At 44.3% G+C, this 15,739-nt stretch overlaps 1 protein-coding gene and 1 long non-coding RNA gene across 2 annotated transcripts in view; one reads left to right on the top strand and one right to left on the bottom strand.

Annotated features, from left to right (window-relative positions):
- Positions 1 to 233: 233 nt before the first annotated feature.
- LOC116530029 (collagen alpha-1(I) chain-like) lies at positions 234 to 6,421 on the top strand. The gene is made up of 3 exons (XM_032247966.1): positions 234 to 401; positions 500 to 1,087; positions 6,029 to 6,421. The coding sequence occupies exons 1-3, from the start codon at positions 234 to 236 to the stop codon at positions 6,128 to 6,130; spliced, it is 858 nt and encodes a 285-aa protein (XP_032103857.1). The 3' UTR covers positions 6,131 to 6,421.
- A 5,362-nt stretch (positions 6,422 to 11,783) lies between these two features.
- LOC116529985 overlaps positions 11,784 to 15,739 on the bottom strand; it is a 78,509-nt gene continuing 74,553 nt past the window's right edge. The window contains exons 3-4 of the long non-coding RNA XR_004259770.1: positions 13,168 to 13,267; positions 11,784 to 12,079 (exon numbers count right to left, since the gene is read on the bottom strand). This is a non-coding gene — a long non-coding RNA (uncharacterized LOC116529985). The remainder of the gene's footprint in view (positions 12,080 to 13,167; positions 13,268 to 15,739) is intronic.

The raw sequence follows: 15,739 nt of genomic DNA, 5'->3' as shown, positions 1-15,739 counted from the left end.
TAAAGTATTTTGGTATTTTTCTCTATATTTTAGAACAAAATTTATGAATAGAAATGTGGCATATAAATTGGAACTGTTATGATGTGTGTTTCATATTTCTGAATTTGGAGAAATGTTCTAATTTTAATCTGTATGTATCTTATTTATTATTCATTTTTATTTTTCGTTTATTACTAGAGATAGAAGTATTTCTGCATACAACTCAACTGACTGGAAAAAGGTTATATAAGAACATGAAAAGTCTAATCCCAGTATGGGCTCGGCTGGCAAGGAGGGAAGACAGGGACAGGGACAGGGCAGAGGCTCCTCAGGAGGCCTCCCCTCTTCAGACCTCTTTTTCGGGGTCGCCAGGGTCCCGACCCGCAGGTGCAGGTCCTCCTGGGAGTAAGGGTGGCACCAGGGTACTGTATGCTGGCATCAGGAGAGCGGGTCTGCACAACTCACTCCATGCCTCATCTCCCGCCGCAGTGACTTCCGGCAGGCACTGAGTCTGTACTAGGAAAATCTTAAACCCGCGAGTGCCCTTTGGACGCCACCTGGGGAATGCGCTCCCTTTTCCCAAACGTCCCTCGGCTCCCGCGTCGAACGCCGCACCAGCGGTCCTGGGAACCCAACGCCACCACATCCGGCACCTCAACTCACATCTGCCGCCTCAACTGTCGCGTGGCGTCCCGGCCAGGGATCCCACAAGGTGGCTCCCCAAGATTCCGCCGAGGGTCCTCTCCGCAGGCGCGGGTGGCTTGGCGCGCTTGGGCTCCGAACCGCTGAGGCTCCGCCAGGCAGTTGCGGAAGCGACGGACTGCCAGGACCTCCTGCCTTGCGCAGCCGGGCGTGGAGCAGGCGACGGCGAGTGCCGCGGTGTGGGCGAGCGGGCCGAGTGGCCCCGCAGCCTCCCGACCCGGCCATGCTGCGCTGGCTGCAGGGCTTCGTGCTGGAGGCGGTGGCCTGCCAGGATGACTATGACTACTTACGCTACGGGATCCTCTTCGAAGACCTGGACCACAACGGGGGCGGCGTGGCGGACATCGTGGAGCTCCAGATGGGGCTGAGAAACTGGAGCTCCGCGTTTTACCCGAACTCCGATGAGGTGAGGGACCGGAAGTTGGCACCTGCAGTCTGGAGAGACGTTGGGCAGCGGGTGAAGCCAACCCTGCCCTTCCCAGAGATGCTTTCAAAGGCCTTCGGAGTGAGGGTGGGGTTCTCCTCTGTCAGCCTCGTCCCGCAGAATAATGAGACCCAGCGAAACATGTTCTTAACCTGCTTCTTAAAATAGCCACTTTCCCGCCGGGCGCGGTGGCTCAGGGCTGTAATCCCAGCACTTCGGGAGGCAGAGGCCGGTGGATCACCTGAGGTCAGGAGTTTGAAATCAGCCTGGTCAATATGGTGAATGCCTGTGTCTACTAAAAAAAAGTACAAAAATTAGCCTGCGATGGTGGCGCGTGCCTGTAATCCCAGCTACTTTGGAGGCTGAGGCAGGAGAATCGCTTGAACCTGGAAGGCGGAGTTTGTGGCCAAGATCGCGCCGTGGCACTGCCGCCCCGGCAAGAGAGCGAAACTCAGTCTCAAAGGGAAAAAAACAAACAAACAAAAAAACACTTTCCTTAGTGACAAAGGCCTCCAGGACTTTTGGGAAGGTGGCTTGTTCAACATTTAGCAACCAGCACACAACGTCAGGGGCCATGTTAGCCTTTGTGCAGAAGCAAAGGACCATCTCTTTTCTTAGGGAGTTCTCTGCCCAAAGCAGTGTGCTTTCAGGGGCGTCTCCAAATGGCAGGCACAGGCGGAGCCCCAGAGCTATTCTCTTTCTGACATCCACACCAAGGTCTAGGGGAAGTCAGACTTTGATCCATGGGTTTATACTTAACTGATTGTTTTAGAACCTCACCTAAATTAGAAATGCCTTCCTCCTTTAAGTCAGTCTTGACCTGATTATTTTTAAACTATTTAGACGGAAGTTTCAGTATATCAACAGAAAAAAATTATTTCTTCTCCATCAATGCTTAGCAGGAGGCTTCAGATATTACTCCTATTGAATTTTAGGAGTAATATCTGAAGACTGTAAAGCTATACATGTATTACTCCTAAAATTCAATAGGAGTAATATCTGAAGACTGTAAAGGTCTTTATCGGTGAGATTTTTGTTGTTGGTGGTTGTTGTTAGAAGTCCAAAAACATCTGGACTCCTCTATAGTCTTCTGGTCAGATACAGGAAGCCAGTTTTGCATGTAAGACAGGTATTTACTTCAAAGGTAGGGGGGTCAAAACATCTCCCCTCCCCTTTGAAACAGTCACCTTATTTGAATCAGGTTAATTAGCTACCTCTCTCTCTCTCTCTCTCTCTCTGTTTTTTCCCTCTTTTTCAGAGATAGGGTCTCACCCTATTGCCCAGGTGATTATAACTCACTGTAGTCTAGGGCTCCTGGGCTCAAGCAATCCTCCTTCCTCAGCCTACTAAGCCTCTGGAATTACAGGTGCACACCATTGCACCGGGCTAATTTTTTAGAGATGAGGTCTTGCTATGTTGCCCTGGATGAGGATCATGTCCTTTGCAGCAACACGGATATTCCTAAATGAACTAATGCAGGAACAGAAAACTAAATATCACATTTTCTTACTTATAAGAGGAAGCTAAACAATGAGTACACATCAACTGAAAGAAGTGAACCACAGACACCAGGGCCTACTTGAAAGTGAGGCATGGGAAGAGGGTAAGGATCAAAAACCTACCTATTAGGTATTATGCTTATTACTTGGATGATGAAATAATCTGTACACTAAACCCCTATCACAAGCAACTTACCTATATAACAAACCTGCACGTGTGCCTCCTGAACCTAAAATAAAAGTTACAAAGAAAAGAATGCCATTAACAGTAGAAGGGGGTGAGACTGGTATTGGGGAGAGAAAAACAACAGATGTCTGCCATGGTCACCCATCCTATGCTATCCTTCCTCCTAGGCTGGATTTCATATCTTGATTTGAGCACATCTGTAGGAGAAAGGAAACTAAAAGCACTGTTAGTGAATGTTCATAGGAGCAACAGCCCAGACCAGGGTGGGTAGTTTCCTCTGGCTGCCAGAGGATGGGGGATGCAGGGCAACAGGAAATGGCTGGGCAGAGGCCTTGGGCATTCATCACTGGGTGCTCAAGGCCACCTGGGGCCACTGGAAGGTACAGCTAAAGCCTGAGGCTGAGAAGTCTCTCATTAAATACCACCAGCCTGTCACCAAAGACCCTGGAGAAAATCTGCAAGGTGACCAGGCTTGCCATTTGGGGCCTGTGGCCCATGCATCAGGAATAGGCAAGAAGCTAACTGTCCTTCCTCTCATCCAGGGTCACTGAGGGGAAACAAGCAGAGTCTAAAACATGAAGCTCACAGCACAGGTTAGGAGGTGGGATTAAGAGTGAGGTGGGTCAACAAAATTCTAAAACCAGATACCAGACTCCTAAAGGCAAGGTGAGGCACCAAAGCCTGGGGAGAGAGTCCTTTATGGAGGAAGGAAAAGGAAAAGGTTCATTTTGAATAAATGATAACTCTAAACATATACTTTTTTTTTTTTTTTTTTTGAGACAGAGTCTCACTCTGTCCTAGGCTTGAGTGCAGTGGCGCAATCTCGACTCACTGCAACCTCCACCTCCTGGATTCAAGCTATTCTCCTGCCTCAGCCTCCCAAGTAGATGGGATTACAGGCACGCACCACCACCCTCAGCTAATTTTTGTATTTCTAGTAGAGATGGGATTTCACCATGTTGGCCAGGATGGTCTTAAACTCCTGACCTCATGATCTGTCCACCTTGGCCTCCCAAAGTGCTGGGATTACAGGCATGAGCCACTACTCCCAGCCATGATTTTTTTTTGCCTTTGTGAGATGGAGTCTCACTCTGTCACCAGGCTGAAGTACAGTGATGCGATCTCAGTTCACTGCAACCTCCACCTCCCGGGTTCAAGCAATTCTCCTGCCTCAGTCTCCTTCGTAGCTGGTACTACAGGCACGTGCCACCACACCCAGCTAATTTTTGTATTTTTAGTAGAGGTGGGGTTTCAGCATGTTGGCCAGGATTGTCTCGACCTCCTGACCTTGTGATCTGCCCACCTCAGCCTCCCAAAGTGTTGGGATTACAGGTGTGAGCCATTGTACCCAGCCCATTTTTTTTTCTTATGCAAGAATAAGAGCATCAGGTTTGCAGGCAAGTGATATGACTATATATTTTATATTAAATTATATGATACAGTGTATAATAAATTATATTATGTTAAATATATTGTAATATGGTATGTTATGTGAAGCTTCTGTTGGCCCATCTTGGATCCCCATGCAACTGCCATGGAAGTTATGTAGAAAGCAAGGCACAAAGGGAGAATGTCATGTCTTTGCTGCTCCACAGTGTTCATGGAGACTTTCAACTTAGGTTCTCAGTCAGTGCTCCCCACATGGGCATGGCTCACAGAATAAAATCTGAGAACTGTGAACAGGAAAATCTGAGATCCGGAGGTTCTCTGCAGACCATGGTTCAAGATGTTAGGTTGTCATAAGAAAACACATAGGGCTGGTCTATGGGCCCTTATCCATATCCGTCTGTAGCCAGCATTTGTACCTCATCCTTGTGTAAGAGTAAGATCTCTCTCCTTGACAGCCTGGCATTTAATCCAGGCTGGCTTTTTTTTAAAAAAAACTTAGTAGGCTGGGTGCAGTGGTTTACACCTGTAATCCCAGCACTTTGGGAGGCCAAGGTGGTGGATCACCTAAAGTCAGGAGTTCAAGACTAGCTTAACTAACATGGTGAAACCCCGTCTCTACCAAAAGTACAAAAATTAGCCGGGTGTAGTGGTGGGTGCGTATAATCCCAGCTACTCGGGAGGCTGAGGCAGGAGAATAGCTGGAACCCGGTAGGTGGAAGTTGCAGTGAGCTGAGATCGTGCCATTGCACTCCAGCCTGGTGACAGAGCAAGACTCCATCTCAGAAAAAAAAAAACAAAACAAAAACAAAAACTTAGTAACCCAAATCAAATGTCTATTTTCTGGAAATGGATAAACAAACAGTGGTACATCCATACAATGAAATACCACTTAACAATTAAAAAGAAACAAACTTCAGATTCACGCAACAGCATGAATGGATGAATTATGTTCAGTGGAAGAGGCCAGACAGAAAGAACTACATACTTTATGATTACATGTATATGAAATTCTAGAAAAAGCAGAATTACAATGACAAAAGGTAGATTGGTATCTGCCAGGCATGGGGAAAGTGTTGACTGCTAAGTAGCACAGGGAAACTTTTGAGGGTAATGAATATTTTCTATGTTTTGATTATTTGGTGACTTTTTATCATGGTAAAATACATATAGCATAAAATTTGCCATTTTAGCCATGAAGTGTGTAGTTCAGTTGTATTAATGACATTTATAATGTTGTATAACCACTCTCTATTTCCATGAGTCTTTTATCATCCCAAACAGAAGCTGTGTGCCCATTAAGTAATAATTCCCCATTCCCTCTTCCCCTCCTGTGACTTTTATTGGATATAAATTAAACTTTAATAAAGCTGATTCTACAAAATGCACTGTCTCTTTCCAGTCCCTGTGATAAATGTCGTCCTCCTTGGTGAGGTCATTTTTATAGCCTTTTATGGAGCAACTCCCCTCTGGACTTTCCTCTGTTCTCTGGGCCTGAGTGCCCAGGTCACTGGCAGTCAGTCTCCCTTCCCAGAGTGTTCACAGATTCTACACACCCATGGCTTCCCCAGCTTGTTTGGGGGCTTATTCTTTGGCCCTTGCTCTGACAACAGGGCCCTTTCCTTCTCTCTAGCTAATCATCTCTCAATAGTCTTTTTACCCAGCCCCACCTACTAACATCTGTCTTAGGCAACTTATACGCAACACACACACACACACACACACACACACACACACACACACCCATAACGACAGCTTCTCCCTTCAACAGTGTGGCATGATTGACATCTGACCTCTGCACTTACCATTATCACAGCAAACTAACTGTAGCCTTTCTCTCTTTCCCCATAGCAACCTTTGCACCATGAGAGCCAAGTGGAGGAAGAAGCGAATGCGCAGGCAAAAGCACAAAAGAAGAAAGATGAGGCAGAGGTCCAAGTAAACCACTACTAGCTTGTTGCACCGTGGAGGCCACAGGAGCAGAAATATGGAATGCCAGATGCTGGGGATGCTGGTACAAGTTGTGAGACTGCATGCTACTTTCTAGAGCTTGTTTCAGTGGACCTAGAACTTCATCGCCATCTGATCGCCAGTCACCTCTGAGACCCACCTTGCTCATAACCAGAACTGCCCATGTTGTTCTTTTGCCCTAGACCTGTGACATTCTGGACTATTTCTGTGTTTACTTGTGGCCAAGTGTAACAACCATACAATAAATCACCTCTTCTGCTGTCAGCTGAAGAAAAAACAAAAAAAGCCATTGTGGTATAGCCTGTTTTGTGTCTTTCTCACTTCCAGATCCCTAACCCTCTTATCTTTATCGTTTTTCCCTCCCTCACAAGTCAGCTAAATCCAACTTGAACTTCATACTTGTATTCTTAAATAGTACAGACTGACTTAAAGGCCAGGTAAAGAGAAAGACGTTGAGTTTTCTCTTAAAAGACAGGAATCCTTTCTATGTCAACCTTTCTATGATACTCTTCTAATCATGCCCTTCCAAGGACACAGAGCTTGCATCTTCCCAGTGTCCTGTCCCACTCTGATGTCTGACTTGTTGGTCCCGTTTTCCTTTTGGGTGAAAAAGTAAAATGCGCCTCTCCCTTTTGGCTCCCCTTCTCCTCTTCCAAAAGATATATAACCTACACTTTCTCATTTTTCCCCACACTAAGGGCAAGGGTAGTCTTTAGTTAAAAACAGCATCCCGTCATTTCACAAGAGGTGGCTGCAGGGTGGTTCAGACAGTGATCATGTGGATGGGGTCCATTTCTCATTTCGTGAGGCCTGAGGGGACACAGTCTGAAAACATGAGATTAGGGAAAGATATTAACACACTCAGTAATAGTAACATGAAGATGGGGGGGTCTATAGCTTATGTGGGTCAGAATACTTCAAAGGGGACTGGACCAAGGCTGTCCACTCCGGACTCCTCTGTAGGGTTTGAAGTATTGAACCTTCTCCCCACATAGCTCTGGGGGACTTGCAAACACAATTGTTCACTCCACCAGTGTGTGCAGGAAGAGCTCCTCTGCCCTTCAACATCCTAAGGAAAAGGTGCTGCTGCGGTTAGGGAAGTAACTTTGGGACAAGGCTAACCCTTGTGGACAAGTAGCAGAGTTTCTTTGAGAGGTGTGGTTAGAAGAAGTTTGGAAGAAAGATCAAAGGATAGAGAGTGATCTTAGCGAACATGGTACACCCATGAAGAACTTCCTATGAAATAATTTAACTTCCTGAGTGCCTTCTGGAAAAATCACATTTACCATCAGTTTTAGTCCCCTTCCCTCACGATCCTTTGTTATAATTCCCTTCAACTCAATGGCAATCCACCCTCTCCCTACCCCCTCAAAGTGGGTGATGGTATTATGGAAAATGAAGGGAGCATATAATAAACAAAGTGTGGTTTTCCCCAGACTCAGCTCAACTGGTGCCCAGTTGAAGCGCCCTCTGCGGGGGAGGATTATGCCTAGGAACTCTGGGCAGGTAGCAGCTATGAGATAACCAGAGCTCTGCAGCAGAGGGGACAGAGGAAGACACACATGAAATTGAAGAACAGCTCTCGTTAGGCATCTCTGGAACACAAGCAGAATCTTTCCAAATACTTAGAGAGGAATGTAACCTTTTATGGAGAGGAAGCTGATATTTGGGCCATAATTTCACTCCACTCCAAAGAGAAGAGAGGGGGCAGTTGCCACATAGTTTTCAAACTCAAGATCACATATGAGTGACCTTGAGTCCTGAGGTCTGCTCACTCAAGACTCCACTCCTGAGTCTTGAGTGAGCAGACCTCACTCAAGTAAATCGATACAAAAGCCATATTAAAACAAAACTAGAAAGCAGCAAGCTGAGGGAAATGTTCCCACGAAAACTGATGAACAAAGGATGGTGCCCTAATGTAGAGAGGAGCGTGTCTACAATTCAGTTAGGAAGGTCAACACAACAAAAAATTTAAAATGATAGTATATACCCCAAGATAAACCAAAGAGAGTTTATTTACAAAGAAACCATCTAGTTGTGATTTTATGAAACTACCTAAGATAGTGCAGTTACATGGTCTCTCCAGGTAGCAGCCCCATTTATCACTTCTTGATCTGAAAAGACAAGAGGCAGGAAGGGTTACAAGAGCTCAGAGGGAGAGACGATCTGGTCAGAAGATCAATGAGCTTTGTTCCCTTCTGACAGGGAGGCTGAGGCGGGTGGATCATGAGGTCAGGAGATCGAGACCATCCTGGCTAACATGGTGAAACCCTGTCTTTACTAAAAATACAAAAAAAAAAACAAAACACACAAAAAAACAAAAAACAATGGGCATGATGGCATGCGCCTGTAGTCCCAGCTACTCGGGAGGCTGAGACAGGAGAATCACTTGAATCTGGGAGGCAGTGGTTGCAGTGAGCCGAAATCGTGCCACTGCACTCCAGCCTGGGTGACAGAGAGACACTCTGTCTCAAAAAAAACAAAAAAAAAAACGAAAAACTGGCCAAAACATACAGAAATTATCTGAACCACCTTGTTTGACTATGGGTCATATCATCCGCCCCATTGCAGAGAGGGTCCTGTCCCATACCCAGAGGAAGGAATGGTGCTCAGGAGGCCAAGGAGAATCTAGACAGGCAGGCCTTGCTAGGCATCCCCTCTCAGTCTATTAGCTTCGGTTCAAATATTGGATTGGACTTTTTGTCCAATCACATTTCTACATAGCTGTCCATACTGTATTGTACCTAAGCATAAAAATGAACAATTTCCCCTGTATCTTTGGGTCTTCGTTCTGAAGGTACCTGTGTATACATGTTAAATAGATGTATATGCCTTTCCTCCAATTAATCTGCTTCTTGCTAGTCAATTTTTCAGTGAACCTTCAGAGAAACAAGGGGAAAGTTCTCCCTTGTCCCCTGTAGTGGCCAGGCCTCAGCCCAGCTTCATACGCCAGCTCTGCCACTGACCAGCCATTGGCCCTTAGCATTTCCCTCTCTGTGCATCAGTTTTCTCTATGGGAAATGAGGATTATGGTAGAGGGCTTACCTCTTTGTGGTGAGAACGCACATGTGAAATTACATTTGACAAACTTAGAGCAGCACCAAGTGTGTAGAAAAGTTAGTTACCAAGATGGTGGGCACCATTTACTAACCAAAGTACTGCTGCTGTGAGGAAACCGTGTAAATAGAGTTTATAGTTTCTTTGGCTGGCCAGCTTTAACTTTTTGTGGTTCTTAAAAATTTCAGATTTTGGACTGGTGCAGTGGCTTACACCTGTAATCAGTACTTTGGGAGGCTGAGGCAGGTGGATCACGAGGTCAGGAGTTCAAGACCAGCCTGGCCAAGGTGGTAAAACCCCATCTCTACTAAAAATACAAAATACAAAAATTAGCCAGGCGTGGTGGTGGATGCCTGTAATCCCAGCTACTCAGGAGGCTGAGGCAGAGAATTGCTTGAACCCAGGAGGCAGAGGTTGCAGTGAGCAGAGATTGTGCCACTGCACTCCAGCTTGGGCAACAGAGTAAGACTCTGTCTCAAAAAAAAAAAATTCAGATTTTCAGAGGGATTTCCTTGATTTCCATTTCTGAGGTTACAATGAGATTTTATTGTTATTTCTTATATATTATGCTTTACATTTACACTTTATATTTGAAAGTTAATAAAGCAAATTACATATATTTGCTTTGCTTTATTAATTTACAAATATAAAGTGTAAATATAAAGCATACTATAAGAAATTTAGTTACAAAGCAAATATATGTAATTTGACTTATTAACTTACAAGCAAAATTAATTAAAATGATTTTTCAATCACTGTGATTTTTCAAGGAATCACGAATACTATGACAGCTGGAAGAGCAATTCCTGGGACCAGAGGTGTTACCCTGCAGCTGTTGTTTCACCCAGTTCTGCAATATACCACAAGAGGGCGCCAGAAGATTTCTTTTGCACACACACAAGCGCAGGCTGAAGGTTTTGCTCTTGTGGTACCAAAATAGTCACAAGATGGTGCTAATAGATTCCTTTGAAAACCTAAGTGGGCAGTCTCGGTTTGGTTATCTAAATTATATAAAAACTGATACTGCAGTTATCACTTTAATTAGAACAATATAACTCATGAGGTCAAGTGCAAACTTTTTAATTCAAACATAGACCAAATAGTCTCTGTTCTAGATCTAATCATAGGAAACATCTTGGAGAGAAAGTTTCTGTCTCTATTAATCAAGTAGTTTTAAAAAATATATTTATATATATTTAACAAATATATAACATTGTTTACTATATATTAATATATTACATATTATATATTTATATTAAATATATAAATATATTGATATATAAATATATATTATTTATTTAGATATATATTTATATATATATATATAAAACAAATATATAACAAATATATTACCCAGGCTGGAGTGCAATGGCGTGGTCTCAGCTCACAGCAACCTCCGCCTCCCAGGTTCAAGCAATTCTCCTGCCTCAGTCTCCTGAGCAGCTGGGATTATAGGTGTCTGTCATCTTACCTGGCTTTTTTTTTTTTTTTTTTTTTTTGTATTTTTAGTTGAGACAGGGTTTCACCATGTTGATCAGGCTGGTCTCAAACTCCTGACCTCGTGATCCACCCACCTCAGCCTCTTAAAGTGCTGGGATTACAAATGTGAGCCACCGCACCTGGCCCAAAAGCATATTTTTAAAAATCACATTTAACAGGTGGTGAGTTAGCAGTCCTATTTCACAGAAAGGCTGGGGTTCTTGGGATCTGCTTTAAGGAGCCCCTGCCTTGAGGAATGATTGTGAGGGAAGAGCTGCCTTAGTGAGTTTTGGTTTCTTTTCATTACAAGTTTATTCCTCAGCAAATTAGAAACTTGCTGGAAGAAAAGTAACAGGGCATCTCTGGCGTCCTGATTTTTGTTCAAAGAATAGTGCAAAACATGATTTTAGACAAGAAAAATAAAAGCAGGACTTTGTCGTGTCTTTTCTTCTGAGCCCCTAGCGAAGCCTGAGCTCACCTTCCCGTGGGGCGGGAGGGCCCCAGCAAGTAAGTGATGAAGAATGAGGCTGAGGGACAAACTCAAAGCAGAATGTGTACATAGCTTTTAAGAATATGATACAGCAGCCTCAAGAACAGGAGCCTGGGGTATTCAGATGTCCTAACAGGAGGAATCAAATAGTGCCAATTCCTTCAAATCAGTTTCTCTATTTCACTTTCTCTTTTTTGTTTTATATAAAGAACAGGCTTAAGAACAATCATGCAATAATGAAGTAAGAAAAAGCCCTGAAGTCAGGAATGAAGGAATCCCACTTTTATTGTGTCAAAATTGCTAGAAGCCTAGACTAGAAGCAGGAGGGGAAGGAGAGAAGCCAAGAGGGACTGAAGGAGACCGCGATGGAAAAACCACTCTCACCGGCAACGGCTTAGTGCCCTCCCACTCAGAACTCATAGAATTCTCAAAATAACTCTACCAGTTTGGTGCTTTCACCTTCACGTGACAGATAGGGAAACTGAGAATATGAGGAGGTAAGTCACTTTTTCAAGGTCACACAACTAGTAAAGGATGGAACCAGGAGTCAACCCAGATAGCTATGAAATGCCAAGTATGTGGAATTTAATAAAAGCTGACACCAGATCATCCAGAACCTTTCATATTTACTCTGTGGTGGTTTATGTCAGAGGAACATGCAGAAAACAGGTAATTTGTTCTTCCTTACTGTGACTGAGGGGCAATGACCACGGAGGACACAGATAGGACTATAGTGTCTTCCTGGGGAAGGGAGTCTGGCTCCTCTCTAAGGAGGGCCGGGGGTGCTGGGTGGTTTCCAGTGTGGGATGGAAGAAGCTGCTTCCATGCTCTGGGCCTGGCCCGCCCAGCAGAAACTGCCTGGCTCCCTCCAAGGTGGTAGTTTCCCTCTGCTGTTTATTGATGTGCTATAAAAAGAAAAGTGCTTGTAAACAACTCGAGTGCATGAACAACTTAATTAAAATAATTACAGTAATAGCTTGTGAAAAAAAGTAGTAAACCTAATTATTATAAAGTAGCTGTGTGGGAAGGACGAAAATTGCTAACATTCTTTAGGTCTAAGCTGCTCTACTTGGCACAGAAAACACAGACAGTTTAACCATATCCTCAGAAGGGATCTGAGGTTCCCCTCTCCCAACTTAGATTTTAACTCTCCTGCTTCTCAGTTTTTAATTTCCCTCTTGGCAACAACCACACGTGAATGACCCCTCAGTGATTCTCACTCTGATTTGCCCCTTCTAGTCAAGCATCCGACTTCTTTTTTTTAGAGGGAGTCTTGCTCTGTCGCCCAGGCTGGAATGCAGTGGTGCGATCTCGACTCACTGCAACCTCCGCCTCCTGGGTTCAGGCAATTCTCCTGTCTCAGCCTCCCGAATGGCTGGGATTACAGGCGCACCCCACCAAGCCCAGCTAATTTTTGTATTTTTAATAGAGATGGGGTTTCACCATATTGGCCAGGTGGGTATTGAACTCCTGACCTCATGTGATCCACCCGCCTTGGCCTCCCAAAGGGCTGGGGATTACAGGCATAAGCCACCATACCCAGCCCCATCTTTCTCTTTTTTAACTCAAAGAATTATAAAAGTTTAGAATCTGAGAAGCTCAGTGCTGAAGGAACCTGTAAACCCTCTCGTAAAAGGACCTGTAGGATGCATGGCTCTCTTTGCAAACATTCCCAGAGCATTGCCACTTGATGGTTATCCAGCCTTTGCTGGAGCCCTTTCAGCAAGGAGGAAATGACAGCTGTGGTAGCTCTGGCTGCTATCAAGAGCCTTTTTATTTTAAGTTACACTCTGTCCTTTTAGTGCCCCATATTCCTCATTCTCTGCTTCGAGGCCATAGAGAATAAGGAAACTGCATCTTCCAAATATTTGAAGGAAGAACAATGTCAGCTTATGCCTTTCCAATGTCTAATTCAAGTGCCAGGTGTTCCACGCACAGGAGCGAAGCTCCAGTTGAAAGGCCCCACAGTTTACTTATGCTCAGGGATGTTTACCTGTGATGGGCAGACCAGCCCTGCAGAGAGCAGGATCAGGGTCCGCTGAGAGGAGCCACAGTTGGAGCTAAGGGAAAATTGGTGAACATCAAGCCCAGACCTAGAATAGGGAACAGAAGAAGGACATCAAACTTGCCAGCTCAGAGGGTCAAAAGTAGAGGAGAAACAGAAAGAATGGGTCCAAAAAAGGCAGTTCAGAACTAAGAGCTTGAACAGGACATTTGCACAGGAGCTCCTCTCTCCAAGGTGATTCACGTACACCTCATGGCCATTCAGGGTGATATCCTTTATTAAACAGACACCTGGTAGTTCTTCAAGTATTTGTTGTATGACAGGCTTTTGCTACTCCCTTTATTATCCATTCTATAATCTTTGAGATCATCTCATAGAATAACTGGCCATTAGTAGGTGGAATCCATCTGACACTTTCGGGTGACAGACTAAGAGGTGCTTAAAAATGTATATCAGAACACAGAGCAGACTTTCTTTGCTCAGGAGAAATCACTTTAGTGGACTCTCTTAATTATGGAAACATAATTTGATATAGGATGGGAATTACATCAAATTACAATACTATACAGCCAATAACTTAAAACCAAATACGGGACATCTCTGCGTTTAAAACTCACCCAGTCACTCTTAACCACTTACCAGCTCTCTTTAAAGAGTTCCCTTTAATAAGCTTGTTGGCTGACAAGAGAGATCCAAGATGGCTGACCACTAGCAGCTCGGGATTGTAGCTCCCAGTGAAAGCGCTGAGAACGAGAGGACGCCACACTTTCAGATCAATTTTTGTTGCTCACGCACCAGGAGATTCCCAGTAGAGGAGCCCCACGGGTTGCCAACGAGACTCTTGTGGCCGGCGAGGCGGTTTTGCTGCTGCCTTGGTGCGGTGGTTCTTGGTGCAGAGTCAGAAAAACACCATCAATCTTAAAGCCGCCGTTTTGGCCGGCGCAGTGGGCTGCTCAGATTTTAGCGCCGGGAATCAACAAGTTGGACGTCTATTCAGAAACCCAACTATAAAGACGGTAATTATAAAGACCACAGATGGATAAATCTATAACGAAGGGAAGAAACCAGCCTAAAAAGGCTGAGAATACCCAAAATCAGAACGCGTCTCCCTCTACAGGGGATCACAGTTCCTCATCAGCAACAGAACAAGGCCTGATGGAGAAAGACTGTGTTCCATTAGCAGAAGCAGGCTTTACAAAGTGGATGATAAGAAACTTCTGGGAATTAAAAGAACTTGTTCTAACCCAATGCAAAGAAACTTAGAACTTTGAAAAAAGGTTTGATGAAATGTTAACAATAACACACAATTTAGAGAGGAATATAAGTGAATTAATGGAGCTGAAAAACAACACGAGAACTTCGCGAACTACGCACAAGTTTTAACAGCCGAATTGATCAAGCAGAAGAAAAGATATCAGAGGTCGAAGACCAACTTAATGAAATAAAACAAAAAGACAAGATTAGAGAAAAAAGGATAAAAAAGAATGAGCAAAGTCTCCAAGAAATATGGGACTATGTGAAAAGACCTAATCTATGTTTGATAGGTGTACCTGAATGTGACGAAGAGAATCAATCCAAGCTGGAAAATATGCTTCAGGATATTATTCAGGAAAACTTTCCCAACCTAGCAAGGCAGGACAATATTCAACTCCAGGTATTACAGAGATCACCACAAAGATATTCCTCAAGAAGACCAACCTCAAGGCACATAATCGCCAGATTCACCAGGGTTGAAATGAAAGAGAAAATACTGAGGGCAGCCAGAGAGAAAGGTCAGGTTACCCATAAAGGGAAGCCTATCAGACTCACAGCAGATCTCTCAGTAGAAACCCTACAAGACAGAAGAGAGTGGGGGCCAACATTCAACATCCTTAAAGAAAAGAACTTTCAACCCAGAATTTTGCATCCAGCCAAACTAAGCTTCATAAGCAAAGGAAAAATAAAATCTTTTGTGAACAAGCAAGCACTCAGAGATTTCATCACCACCAGGCCTGCTTTACAAGAGCTTCTGAAAGAACCACTACAAATAGAAAGGAACAACCAGTATCAGCCTTTCTAAAAAATACCAAAAAATAAAGAACATCAACATAATTAAGAACTTGCATCGCCAGTCGCGGTGGCTCAAGCCTGTAATCCCAGCACTTTGGGAGGCCAAGGCGGGTGGATCATGGGGTCAAGAGATCGAGGCCATCCTGGTCAACATGGTGAAACCCCGTCTCTACTAAAAATACAAAAAATTAGCTGGGCATGGTAACGCGTGCCTGTAATCCCAGCTACTCAGGAGGCTGAGGCTGGAGAATTGCCTGAACCCAGGAGGCGGAGGTTGCGGTGAGCCGAGATCGCGCCATTGCACTCCAGCCTGGGTAACAAGACCGAAACTCCGTCCCAAAAAAAAAAAAAAAAAGAACTTGCATCAACTAATGGGCAAAACAGCCAGCTAACATTAAATGGCAGTATCAAACTCACATATATTGTTATTAATTCTAAATTTAAATCGACTAAATCCCCCAATCCAAAGACACAGACAGGCAAAAAAGGCCAAGACCCATTGGTATGCTAC

Source organism: Sapajus apella, unplaced genomic scaffold, assembly GCF_009761245.1.
Source record: "Sapajus apella isolate SASKATOON/1434 unplaced genomic scaffold, GSC_monkey_1.0 scaffold64, whole genome shotgun sequence".
NCBI lineage: Eukaryota > Metazoa > Chordata > Mammalia > Primates > Cebidae > Sapajus > Sapajus apella.
The sequence above is the reverse complement of the archived record's forward strand: the minus strand, read 5'-3'. Positions and strand labels throughout refer to the sequence as shown.

Bases quoted from the DNA above. Each gene is read 5' to 3' on its own strand.
- LOC116530029 (XM_032247966.1), top strand. From the start codon at position 234: ATGAAAAGTCTAATCCCAGTATGGGCTCGGCTGGCAAGGAGGGAAGAC. The intron at 402-499 runs GTACTGTATGCT...AGTCTGTACTAG, and splicing joins GGAGTAAGGGTGGCACCAGG to GAAAATCTTAAACCCGCGAG. The intron at 1,088-6,028 runs GTGAGGGACCGG...CTTTCCCCATAG, and splicing joins TTTACCCGAACTCCGATGAG to CAACCTTTGCACCATGAGAG.